Below are 13,726 nucleotides of genomic sequence, written 5' to 3'. Positions count from 1 at the left end.
CTTTTCTAACTTTAGTTAGTGTGTAATGTTGCTGTTTGATCATAAACAACATCAGCAAAGTTACGACGCTCAAAGTTCGTAAGGTCATTATACCACTGCTTTAAGTGAACATAAAATGTTACAATTCTTTGTAAATATTGGGTAGGAGTAGACCAGGGAGTGGATTAATGGTATTAATATTATAGTAAATATTTTAACAATTCAGGCTAGGGCTGGACGATTTTGGCTAAAATCATAATCGCAATTAATCAAACAAGTTACCTCGATTACGATTATTGAACGATTATTTTTTTTTTTTATTCCTATGTCACTGGCAAGGCTTATACTGTAAATACGTTCACGGTTATTTTTTCTAATGAAAGAGTTAGGGATGTCCCGATACCACTTTTTCACTTCCGATACGATACCGATGCCGCAGCTTTGGCTATTTGCTGATACCGATATCAATCCGATATCTTTATTTTATTCTTGAACTAATACTACTAATAATAAAATATATGGAAGCACTTTGCACAATTAGCCACATAAAAACATCTCACTCAAATGGAGAACAAATACTTCTCCAGTATAAAGTCCACAACAACAGCTGATAATGAAAGACTGCCACCCTTTATTCAAAAGACCTTGAGATATTTTTGGAAATTGTACCTGAATGAATTTAAAATTAATTTGCTATATTTCAGATCAATATATTTGTTTCCTTAAAATTTAAATTCACTTTAACTTCTCATCTGAATTATAAATAATTTATTTCTGTATAAAATAATACTACCATTAAAAACATTTTATTTTATTTTTTAATCAATGTAGAATGTGTAACTTAAAAATAAAAAGATTAGTGCTCTGTTTTAGGACAAGAAATGAAAACCAATGCAATATGATGAATGTCCAAAAGATGAGATCATTTTTGCTTTTTGATAATTTGATTTTAAAAAATGTACACAGTGTGTGTGTGTGATTTTGGTTGGGTGACAGTTGTTTACAGTTTGACAAAAGCACAATGTTTTACACAAATATAAGTAGGCTGAACACTTTGCAGTTTTAATGATGTCCTGTATGAACAAATTGACGTTGATGTTATAATGACGAATGATGTTTTTATGTTTCCACTGTTCGATCGCGCCCGTGCCTCTCTCTCTCTCTCTGACACACACATTCCAGCATTGCAATCTTGACATCGCAGCCTGTTCATTATGCTGCGTTCACACCAAACGCGAATAGAGCGTCAAATTCGCGTCTAGTTCTACGCTTAAACATTTTGAATCCATTCGCGCGTCCAAAGCGAATAGGACGCGCGTAAGCGAGCGTTTGAAGCGAAATAGACGCGCGTTCAGGGACGGGGCGGAGTCAAGTGACTACACACGCGGTAATATGTTTTAAGGGGAAAGTACACACACAGTAGGCGGAAATATTAATAGGATTAAAAAACCGAAATAACCGACTTGGTAAAATTACGTCGGTTACAGGCTCTGAATTTCGGTTTCGATTACTTTTCGATTAATCATCCAGCCCTAATTCAGGCTGTTAGTCAATTCATTTTTAATCAAATTACATGTGCTGATTAATCTAATTATAATCACATCAATATTTGCAGACAAAATAAAAACTGCCACAAATAAAGAATTCAAAGAGTTGATATCAGACAGACTTTAGACTTCATAAATCATAAACAATCACTCGTCATAAAGATTATTAGTGACATTCAGAGTTTCAGACACAGATTTCAGCTTCATTCAAAAACTCATTTTATTAGGATACTTTTTAAATACTCGAGTACAGTTTCAGGCTGATCTCGTTCCACTCAGTGTTTATAGTGTAACTTTAGTATAAAGAGTAGATTCTCCTCGTGTGTTTCTGCTGAGACTCATCAACAGAAGAACACCAGGAGACTGACACATGAGAACTGGTCCATCATCAGGACACACACACACACACACACAGAGATGAGCACAGGTGTCCACACTCCTCAGGGAAACGCCCCCCACCCACACCCACACCCACACCCACACACACACCCACACACACACCCACACACACACCCACACACACCCACACCCACACACACACACACACACACACACACACACACACACACACACACACACACACAGATGAGCACAGGTGTCCACAGGTGTCCACACTCCTCTCAGGGAAATGCCCCCCCCCACACACACACACGTACGTCTGGTTTACTATCTTTGTGGGTACTCTCCATAGACTTAATGGTTTTTATACTGTACAAACTGTATATTCTATCTCCTTACACTAACCCTACCCCTAAACCTTCCCATCACTCACACACACACACACACGAGATGAGCACAGGTGTTCACACTCCTCTCGGGGTCTTGAAGTTCATGCCGACCGGAGGCTGCGTGACCTGGAGATTAGACAGGCTCCCGAAGTCCTGCGGGAACAGAAACGGGTCAGTGACATCACTGTTCAACTGGTTCTACACACAAACTGAACAGAACCGGCTCAGTTCATCTGATCTACAGCTGATAGAGGTGAGGGACAGTACTCGACTGTGAAGGCCACAAGCAATCATGAAAACCATGATCACAAAAAAAAAAACATTTCTCTTTTTCTGATTGGTTATTGCAGTATTGGGGGCGGTTCCTGAGATCTGATTGGTTATTGCAGTATTCTTCCACACCGGAGAAATGATCAGCCTGGATTGTAAGCCTGGAGTCACAGTGATCATGAAATACAGTAAGTGTGAGACAGAGTCCTGCACGGGTCCATTTTTGGAGACCCTCCCCCGCCCGTACCCGCAAAGTTCAGCACCAGATCCGACCCGTCACCCGTGATATCAAAATTAAATCCGCACCCGCCAAGACCCGTTAATATTTGGCCCGTTACCCGACCCGTGATAAACCACACAGGTGACGCGTTCATGTAACATGTAAGGGTGCGCTGCCAATAACGCACCTAAAAGCTGTCACAAAGAACTGGGAAAAGTAATGATTATTAATATGTCAAATATATCAAGGAGACATTTCAATTGTTTATTAATAAGCAAGTGTTTTCTGTGTCAAAGATGACGATGCTGACTCGCGATCTTCACAGTAGTGAACGCGCCAGAGAGAAATACACATTTCATACGGATTATAAGCAGAGAACAGTCTGTTTTCTTTTGTTTTGAATTGTTTTGTTTAAAAGTAGACATTTCATGCTTTCTATTTCTCAGGTCTGTGAGGCAAGTAGCTTATACGATGAGTTTCGGTTCATTTAAGAGACGATCAGTTCACGCGCGGGCGCCTCCGGCCGTGTCCTGATTATATTGCCTGCCTGCTATGTTTACTTATTTATTAAATCCCGGAATTTGGTTGATGAAACATTGATTAAAATTAAGATACAATTAATACAAAACGAAATTCACTTTAAAGAAAGGCTTAACAAACTTAATGAAGTGGTCAAAATCATGTCTGCCCACTGCATTCGGGATCATCTTATTCATGCTTTTCACTTTTCATATAATCAACAAAAAAAAAAAAAAAAAAAGTTTATTATTTTATTTAAAAATGAATATGAAACTAAATCGTTTTTTAATGACTGTGCTACAACACATAGGCCTATTAGCCTACAGTACAGAGACATTTAATGTCGCAACTTGGTCGGACTAAAAGGGGAGAAACAAATAAAATTGGGTCGGTCCTAAATTGACAGGGTCGGGTTACGGCAAACAAGAATATTTTTAAGGATGGCCTGACTAAAACATATTTGCGTATGTGTAATGCTGCTAATTTAGACATACAAATATTGCACATGATTTTCATCCGCTACCCGCCCGCAAGGAGTTCATTATCCGCCCGCGTCCCCGCCCGTGAATTTTAGGAATGTCACAATCCACCCGTTTTAGCCACTTTTATGCAGGTACCCGACCCGTTGCAGGACTCTGGTGTGAGAAACACTATAATGATGAGAACAGGATAATCCTCTGAGCTTTAGTTCTTCAGCGTAAAGAGTGTGTTCACGAGGTGCGCACAGACTAGCTCGCTCACGAGGTGCGCACAGACTAGCTCGCTCACGAGGTGCGCACAGACTAGCTCGCTCACGAGGTGCGCACAGACTAGCTCGCTCACGAGGTACGCACAGACTAGCTCGCTCACGAGGTACGCACAGACTAGCTCGCTCACGAGGTACGCACAGACTAGCTCGCTCACGAGGTACGCACAGACTAGCTCGCTCACGAGGTACGCACAGACTAGCTCGCTCACGAGGTACGCACAGACTAGCTCGCTCACGAGTTACGCACAGACTAGCCTAACTCATGACAAAAAAAAACTCGTTTTTTTTTTTTTATAAAAAATTTAATAATTCGAAACATTGAGAAAATCGCGGCTAGGGTTGAGCATTAGTGTTGGCGACTGCGCTGCATTCACAGACTGACAGGGGTGTGTGAAAGATTCAGGGTCTGTCAGGAACAGAGTCCAGCAAACACGGGAAACACTTTCAGTTTCTCTCCCTGTGCTTCGATGACCTGGAGACGACACTCCACAGTCACTTTCGAGACAGGTCACGTGATCTACCGAAGAGGATCATGGGTAGGGTTAGAGTGACTCTCACCAGAAGCTTGAGCATCTCCTTGGTGTCGGTGTCGACCTCGATGATCTCCTGATCCAGAGCCGAAACCTGCGGGAAACACATCACATGAGCACACCTTTACGTCACACGAGCACACCTTTACGTCACACAAGCACACCTTTACGTCACATGAGCACACCTTTACGTCACACAAGCACACCTTTACGTCACACAAGCACACCTTTACGTCACACAAGCACACCTTTACGTCACACAAGCACACCTTTACGTCACACAAGCACACCTTTACGTCACACAAGCACACCTTTACGTCACACGAGCACACCTTTACGTCACACGAGCACACCTTTACGTCACACGAGCACACCTTTACGTCACATGACCACACTGAGCTAATACCGCTCAATCACAATATTAAACACTTATTAACTGAGATTAAGCTACAATTAAATATATAAATATTGGTTGAAAAACTTGATGAAATGATACATTTTTATAGAAATTTTGTCTTGGCAATAAATTAAACAAGTTCACCTTTTACCTAGAAATCAATAAATTAAACCTAACTAGCAATAATAATAATAATAAACACTAATAAAAGTGACAAAACTACTAAAATAAAACTAATATGAAAATGAACACCAAATATAGAACATGTACATTAACATGAGAAGCTAAAGCTAATTCTCAACATTAATAAAACTAAAATAAGTCTATGTCTGAAACCGCTCCCTGTACACTATAGTGCACTATCAGTGGCGGCCATTTTGTAGTCCGAGTGAACGATATTTCACTACTTTTACCCACAATCCTCTCTGATTTCTGCTTTAACTATTTCATGCTAGTTTTGGGGTTTTCTCTACCTTTTTTTAAATTAATCATTACTTGAATAAAACATTAAAATATGGAGACAATATTATAGAGATGAATTTTTTAATTAAATGATATTAATAAAGTAAATTATATAGGTATATATTTTTTATCAAATTATATTATTTAGGCATTAACTCAGTTGAATGTGTTTTATAACAGCCAGGTGTTTCACTAATGTGTGGCGTTGGGTTAGCTCGTTAAACTGTAAGAGAGATGATGATCTGGTGGATGATTTAGATATATAGGTTAATCATCTGTAGGAAGAGTAATCAAAGCTGGCACAGAGATATAAGACTGTTACTGTTGTTAATATTTCATAAAGTAAGTAACATGTAAGATAAAGTAGTTTTATCACTCTGTGTGACGAAGCCGTTTCTGCGATACGTTAGCGTGCGAGTTCACTCCACGCAGAGCTAGCGCACTAACGCCACACACTACACAGTGAGCGGTTTCGGACACAGCGTAAGAGACTCTTGCAGTAAATCAGATTGTGAATCAGTGAATCAGATTTTCAGGTGCTAGCGTGGCGTTTGAACAGCAGAGCGGGTGCTAATGCTAACGCTAGTGAGCGGTTGTATGAAAGATTCAGGGTCTGTCAGGAACAGAGTCCAGCAAACACGGGAAACACTTTCAGTTTCTCTCCCTGTGCTTCGATGACCTGGAGACGACACTCCACAGTCACTTTCGAGACAGGTCACGTGACCGCCGCAGTGCATGATGGGAAGGCTCACCTCGGGCACGTAGTTGTCCCTGCGCTCGCGCTCCTCCTCCTGCAGTTTGATGGAGATGCCGCGCACAGGCCCTCGCTGGATGCGCTTCATCAGGTGTGTCACATACCTGGGGGGACAGGAAGTGACATCAGCGCCGGGCTGTCACCCGACCGTCCCGGACTCAGTCTCCCAGCATGCACTGCTCTCGCTCACCCAGCGATCTTGTTGCGCAGCTTCTTGCTGGGGATGATGGCAATCTCCTCACACACACGCTTGTTGGTGTGGAAGTCGTTGCCCAGACGGGTGTAGTACTTCTCTATGATGACCCGCGCGGCCTTCTTCACCGTCTTCGTCCGGACGCGCCCCTAACACCACAGAAGAAGAGGAACATCAGAACACACACCACAGAAGAAGAAGAGTAACATCAGAACACACACACAGAAGAAGAGGAACACACACACACACACATAAGAAGAGTAACATCAGAACACACACACACACACACACACACACACACACATACACATACACATACAGGAACACCAACCATCAATAACACTCACTCTATAGCACCTTCACGTACACACACACTCGGCAGTGCATTACGGGCCGGTATCAGATCTGATCAGCTCTCATCAGTGGAATACACGCACGCGCAGTCGTTACTGAGATCGCGCGCTTCTAACGCGCTTCATCCGTCGCACACACTCATCCGTCGCGTCATACTCACACACACGCGCGCAACCCAGTCTCTACACACCGCGCGAGTGTTCACACTGATGAACAGAGCAGAACAGCAGGAGGATTACAGCAGATTCACCGAGAGAGGACAGTCGGATACCCACCATGATGATGCGGGGAGCGGAAGAGGAGGAAGAAGAGCGCGACCGGAAGCGGAAGAGGCGGACAGGCGCGAGAGCCCCTCACTGGCCTCTAGTGGTGGAGAAGCGACACTGCAGCTAGATCATAAACACACACACACACTCACGGGTTATTAAACACACACGCTATCCACAGCTCATACCAAAATACCGCAGTAAATCATTATAAACACAGAACTCCTTAAAGAAGCTGCAGAATTACTTCAATGAGCTCATTGTTTCGGCCTTAAATCAATGTACATTTCCCTAACTTAGACAGTCACCTCTGATAACAGATCACTCTACTACATTATAATGTGGCATTTTCTGTAAAGTGAGTTTTGTGAAAAGGGCTTTACAAACAAATTTTATTGGTTAAATAAAACCAGCACCGTCTTGTAGTATTAATGTACTAATCTTTGTGTTTTTCTGTAATTCTGTGCATCTAAACATCATATTTGTGCAGTTATAAATCTATAAATCTGTTCTTTCATCTCTAAGTAACCAGCATCAACAGAACAAGACGGTGTTCCCCTTCACATCTGGATCAGATCCGTCTGGTTCCACTCCACATCTGGGTCAGATCCGTCTGGTTCCACTCCACATCTGAGTCAGATCCGTCTGGTTCCCCTCCACATCTGGGTCAGATCCGTCTGGTTCCACTCCACATCTGAGTCAGATCCGTCTGGTTCCCCTCCACATCTGGGTGAGATCCGTCTGGTTCCCCTCCACATCTGAGTCAGATCCGTCTGGTTCCACTCCACATCTGGGTCAGATCCGTCTGGTTCCCCTCCACATCTGAGTCAGATCCGTCTGGTTCCCCTCCACATCTGGGTCAGATCCGTCTGGTTCCCCTCCACATCTGGGTCAGATCCGTCTGGTTCCCCTCCACATCTGGGTCAGATCCGTCTGGTTCCACTCCACATCTGAGTCAGATCCGTCTGGTTCCCCTCCACATCTGGGTCAGATCCGTCTGGTTCCCCTCCACATCTGAGTCAGATCCGTCTGGTTCCCCTCCACATCTGGGTCAGATCCGTCTGGTTCCACTCCACATCTGGGTCAGATCCGTCTGGTTCCCCTCCACATCTGAGTCAGATCCGTCTGGTTCCCCTCCACATCTGGGTCAGATCCGTCTGGTTCCCCTCCACATCTGGGTCAGATCCGTCTGGTTCCCCTCCACATCTGGGTCAGATCCGTCTGGTTCCACTCCACATCTGAGTCAGATCCGTCTGGTTCCCCTCCACATCTGGGTCAGATCCGTCTGGTTCCCCTCCACATCTGGGTCAGATCCGTCTGGTTCCACTCCACATCTGGGTCAGATCCGTCTGGTTCCCCTCCACATCTGGGTCAGATCCGTCTGGTTCCCCTCCACATCTGGGTCAGATCCGTCTGGTTCCACTCCACATCTGGGTCAGATCCGTCTGGTTCCCCTCCACATCTGGGTCAGATCCATCTGGTTCCCCTCCACATCTGGATCAGATCCGTCTGAAGCTGAAGCGTTGATGAGACACACACACACACACACACACACACACACTGTGGAGAGCAGTCGAGCGCTTCACTGTCTGACACACACTTGTGTTTAGCATGGATAACCGGGTTTATACTAATACTGTAAAGTGTAATTCCAGGACATCAGGGTTAGGGTTAGAGTTAGAGTTAGGTATCATCCCTCTCTCCTCCTGATGAAGATGGGTTAAGGGGGTCGCCACCATGAGTGTCGGCGTCTGTCCGCGGCGCCCAGCTACGGCTCAGGACCTTGATCAAAATCCTGCCGAGCCAGTGTGCCATTTATATTAAATGTACATTTATTTGTCTCAAATCATCGTTAATGTATATAATGACTTCACCCTGTGCTGCAATATACATTTAGTTTTACATTCATTTACAGAAATCAGCTGCGTGGAGGAAAACTGCTGATGTTATCGGATTTTCAGGAGATATTCTCAATTCATTCAGTTAACGGACGCTCTGAGGTAAAGTGTTCAGACTGCAGCAACGATTGTATTTAATTGTACAGTACAATCATAACATAGGACAGACATGATCTTAATCTCATAATGTCCTTAAACATAACAATATTGCTGGCCATAATCCCGCCCCTTTAGGATGTTTTCATCCATCAGGGAGAGTCAACATACGGCCGACTCATATTTAGCCTGTTTTCTTATTAATAATTTAGTTAGACAACTTATTTTACTGAAGGTACTAATGCTAGGTAATTATTTTTTAAAGATTGATTCACAATATGTACACATTCATTATTAATCTTATGCCTAGTATGATGAAAAAGGTTTTGTTAATGTTTCTTTTCCCCTCTTCAGGGATGCAAACACATGTATGGTCAAAAAAGAGAGAGGTTATCGATCCCTCGCCCCGCGGCAAATATCCAGATACTTACATAATTGTGATGAATTTAATCCTTTGTAAATTATCATTTTGCAGTGTAAGATTACAGTTAACACCTTTAAATATTACATAAATGTATTATAATGTATTTTTATTAAACTTAGTGAGTGTATAAATCAGCAGCATAAAGTAATTCTTGAGAAAATCTGCACAGTAATTTTATAAAATCTAAACATGTTAATAAAAACAAATTACTATTAGTACTCTTATAAAATTCAATCAGGCAATCATACATTTCACAATTTTATATTTATATATGAATGTCAAGAATTCAGAAGTGTATATATTTATATAGCCTACACTACACAGAAATAATATACAATTAAATGATGCTTATTTTAAATGTATTGTGCAGGCTAGGTATAAAAAAAAATATAGGCTTTTAATAATCTTTCAGTGCGCAAAACCATGATAATATGAAACGCTTCAAAACAGAGCGCACAGAGCGCGTATGCGCATCGCGGGTGCAGAATGATGTGCTCAAAGCAACATGGAGTCTCAGTGTGCAGCGCTACACAAGTGCGCATTTAAAAGTTCACATTATAATGTGAATATATCATATTGGAGAGTTTTCCCGTGCACCCTGCTGTAACCGGACGAGGCGCCCGCGCTGTTTGTATACTGAATGGACAATGATTGACAGCCGCAGATGAGGGAAAACGAGTTTCTGTAAACTTTAATTTAATGATGTAAATAGACTTCTGTCCCACACATTAAGCTGTGGAATGGCTTCAGATGACTTTGTGAAATTATAATCAGACGCTCTCAGACCCAAGTCACCCAAACTGATGTGAAAAAAGCGGGAGGCGCCGAAAAGCGCACTGTTTGCATCCCTGCCTCTTAATTACATTACAGCTCAGAAACATCATCTCACATCTGATTGGAGGATCATCTCAGCTCGTGTCTGATTGGAGGATCATCATCTCCGCTCGTGTCTGATTGGAGGATCATCTCAGCTCGTGTCTGATTGGAGGATCTGCTCACAGTGATCAGTGGTTTATGGGATCTATCGCACTCAGTCACTGGAGACACGCACAAACTCTGAAAAACTCACTTTATTAAACTTCTGTACAACATGAACCACCATCCCAATAAAAGTATTTACAGATGTACACTAAAAACTGTCATGAGAATCATGGGATCATTCCTCCTCTTCATCATCAATGATGGGTCTGGATCTGGAACACAGAGACACGGATCAGTGGAACACAGAGACACGGATCAGTGGCAGTGTAACACACAGACAGGAAGTGCCTCACTCACTTCCTGGGGGCTTTCGTGACGCCACTGCCGCCCGCCTCTTCATCATCTTCATCAATGATGGGTCTGGATCTGGAACACAGAATCACAGATCAGCGACAGTAAAACATGTAACACACAGATCAGAAGAGACAGGAAGTTCCTCACTCACTTCCTGTGGGCTTTAGTGCTGCTGCCGCCCGCCTCCTCTTCTTCATCTTCATCAGTGGGATGAAGGTTCTCCTTCTCGGGCTTCCGGCCGGGACCGCCGAAGAAATCCCCGATGCCCTTCTGCCATGTGGGGGTGGGCCTGGGGCACACGGGGTTCCCGCCCGCATACTTGCTCTTGGCTGAGGACACACACACACACACACACACGCATGAGATCATCTGAACCAGCACTGCTCACAGAAACACATCCACTGAAAACAGCATCTGTGTCATTTTTTTATAAAAATAATTTCAAAAAGTACCTTTTAGCATTAAGTTTAAAATAAATAAATAATATAAAAAATAATCCTCCGAGAATGTGTGTGTGTGTGTGTTTACACGCGCGCGCACTCACTCACTCACCAGGCGTGCCCGACTGCGCGCCTCCGCTCTGCGCGTTCATGGATCCGGACGCGCCGAGGGACTTCCGGGGCGCGGAAGCTGCAACAGCTAAACACAAAAACACACAAAATTAGCAAATCACATTTAATAAATCCTGCACAACACCAGCCAAACATCCAGGATGACGTCACGTCCGCTCGCGGGGATTCTCGGCGTCTCTTTGTGACGCGACGCGGATGAAGGTGAAAGTGGCGCCATTTCATTCTGTCACCGATAAACTCTATTAGACACACAAGCTTTCATTAACATTCGCTTCTAATGAAGAAACAATAACAGTGAGATCATTCGATCTATGAAAACACTAATTTAATAACTTATATCGCCAATATGAACACTAACATCTGGTGAAGCACCGCCTAACGCAGATCTAGCTCGACGACAGAAACAGCTTCGCGCTCAATCATGTTCAGATGAATATCGTCGATAAGCGAATAAAAGCGCGGTTTCTCTGGGACACGACACCAGTGCAGCTGATGAAGTCACGCTTTTGGCGGGAGATGAAAGATAAACAGTTACTCATCTTCATCTATACATGAACATAGATAGAAAAATAAATGCCACAACATAATTGATAATAGCAATAACAACACCAATAGTACGATTAATACGAACGTCCCCATTGCACCGCAGGATGCCGTAACTGCCGCAGGTTAGATCAGTCTGACTCATATTAACTGGTTAGTTTGGCGTTTCTCACCTTTCCTGTATGTTCCGGGAACACTATCCGCTTTAGTTCGCACCATCGCGCTCGTTCACTTCAGCTGAACCGATGAAATAAAGTCCTCGATTCCCGCCTTCTTTTTAAAAGAGGAGCCGAATCTCATGACGTCGCGGGCCGTCAGCCAATGGCTGGCCAGGAAACTGGGGCTCGTGACTGCAGATTACGCCACTCCCATTTTAAAGGACAGGCGAACAGCCTTACAAAAAAAGTTACCATGGTAACCTGCTTCACTGCATACGTCACGCATGGAAACAGAGGAAAAATTATCGTGTGTGTGTGTCTTAGTAAAGGAAGTACATTTTGAAGGAATAAAGATTTTTGGAAAAGAAATAAAGATCTCACAGCTGGCGGACGACACCACCATTTTTTTTAACAACAAGGACCAGTTGAGCATTGTCTTTGAACTGGTGGAGAAATTCTCTTCTGCGTCTATGCCAACCCTCCCGATTTTTCCGGGAGACTCCCGAATTTCAAAGCCCCTCCCGAAAATCTCCCGGACCGACCTTTCTCCCGAATTTCTCCCGATTTCCACCTGGACAACAATATTGCTACACCATCCGTTAAAATGAAGTTAATTCGGCCAGCGCTCATACCTGTGTTTACATCCTGTTTTCGGTTGAAGTCCAAAGTAGTCGATTGTCGAGTTCACGCGCGTGATCATAGGTAACTAAACATATGCGCGTGAACTCGACAATCGACTACTTTGGACTTCAACCGAAAACAGGATGTAAACACAGGTATGAGCGCTGGCCGAATTAACTTTATTCATATCTTTCACCCCCCCCCCCCCCCCCCCCCCCCCCAATTCTGAGGTCTCAAGGTTGGCAAGTATGCTGGTTTAAGGCTTAATCGATCCAAGTGTGAGCTGTTGCCACTTCATTGTTGTAGTGACTCTGCTATTGATAACATTCCAGTTAAACAGAATGTAAAATATTTAGGTATACATGTATGTAAAAATATTATAGTTAGACAGAACTTACATTTTTCGAATAGGATACAGAAAACCAAATTAATATTCAACTGCTGGCTACAAAGAGACTTGTCCGTCTTAGGTAGAGTATTACTCTCCAAAGCAGAAGGCCTTTCTCGCTTTGTTTACCCTTCCTTGTCTCTATTTGTAAAGGACTCAATTGCTAATCAAGTCAACAAGACTTTTTTTTATTTCATTTGGAAGAACAAGTCTCATAGGCTTAAAAAGAATGTTCTCTCTAACCCTAAAGAAAAGGGAGGTCTAGAGATTTTGGATTTTATAGATGTGGTCAACACATTCAAAATTAATTGGTTAAAAAGGTGCATTCGAAATCCTGATTCTATTTTTTTCTTTATTCCGAACTTTATTTGTAATAAGCTGGGTGGGCTCTCGTTTCTTCTAAAGTGTAATTTTCTACCAAATAAACTACCTATCAAACTGTCCAACTTCCATCAACAGTCCCTCTTGGCCTGGAAATTATCCTTCAATCACAACTTCTCACCACACAAATCTCTCCTTTGGAGCAACAGGGACATTCTTATTAGGAATAAATCAGTATTCTTCCCTAAGTGGTTCGATAGAGGAATTAACCATGTACTCTGCTTATTTGATGATTCTGGCACCATGCTCTCTTATGAACACTTTATGGAAGCTCATGATTTCCCAATACCTTTTAAAGATTTTAAATCTATCTCTGATGCCATCCCCATCGGAATCAGACAATTAATTAAAAATCATCTGAGCTATGGGAACAAAGATATCAGACAGCTTTCACTTATGTTGG

At 42.9% G+C, this 13,726-nt stretch overlaps 2 protein-coding genes across 3 annotated transcripts in view; both read right to left on the bottom strand.

The window, feature by feature from the left end:
• Nucleotides 1–1,728: 1,728 nt before the first annotated feature.
• Nucleotides 1,729–7,084, bottom strand: LOC309490997 (small ribosomal subunit protein eS17). Of its 2 annotated transcripts, none has more exons than XM_082160365.1 (5): nt 6,977–7,084; nt 6,345–6,496; nt 6,153–6,258; nt 4,570–4,635; nt 1,729–2,407 (listed from the first exon to the last, which is right to left on the bottom strand). In XM_082160365.1, exons 1-5 carry the CDS (start codon nt 6,977–6,979, stop codon nt 2,330–2,332), a joined length of 405 nt encoding a protein of 134 aa, XP_082016491.1. In that variant the 5' UTR covers nt 6,980–7,084; the 3' UTR covers nt 1,729–2,329. The 2 variants fall into 2 exon arrangements, with proteins under 2 accessions (XP_082016491.1, XP_082016490.1); XM_082160364.1 differs by lacking the exon at nt 6,977–7,084 and adding an exon at nt 6,705–6,970.
• Nucleotides 7,085–10,440: 3,356 nt separating this feature from the next.
• pclaf (PCNA clamp associated factor) overlaps nt 10,441–13,726 on the bottom strand; it is a 42,431-nt gene continuing 39,145 nt past the window's right edge. The window contains exons 2-6 of the mRNA XM_082160366.1: nt 11,949–12,002; nt 11,213–11,299; nt 10,812–10,989; nt 10,664–10,732; nt 10,441–10,578 (exon numbers count right to left, since the gene is read on the bottom strand). Coding sequence (XP_082016492.1) covers nt 10,542–10,578; nt 10,664–10,732; nt 10,812–10,989; nt 11,213–11,299; nt 11,949–11,994 — 417 coding nt within the window. The 5' untranslated portion in view covers nt 11,995–12,002 and the 3' untranslated portion in view covers nt 10,441–10,541. The remainder of the gene's footprint in view (nt 10,579–10,663; nt 10,733–10,811; nt 10,990–11,212; nt 11,300–11,948; nt 12,003–13,726) is intronic.

Source organism: Leuciscus leuciscus, assembly GCF_965113295.1.
Source record: "Leuciscus leuciscus genome assembly, chromosome: 25".
In the NCBI taxonomy this organism is placed as follows: domain Eukaryota; kingdom Metazoa; phylum Chordata; class Actinopteri; order Cypriniformes; family Leuciscidae; genus Leuciscus; species Leuciscus leuciscus.
The sequence above is the reverse complement of the archived record's forward strand: the minus strand, read 5'-3'. Positions and strand labels throughout refer to the sequence as shown.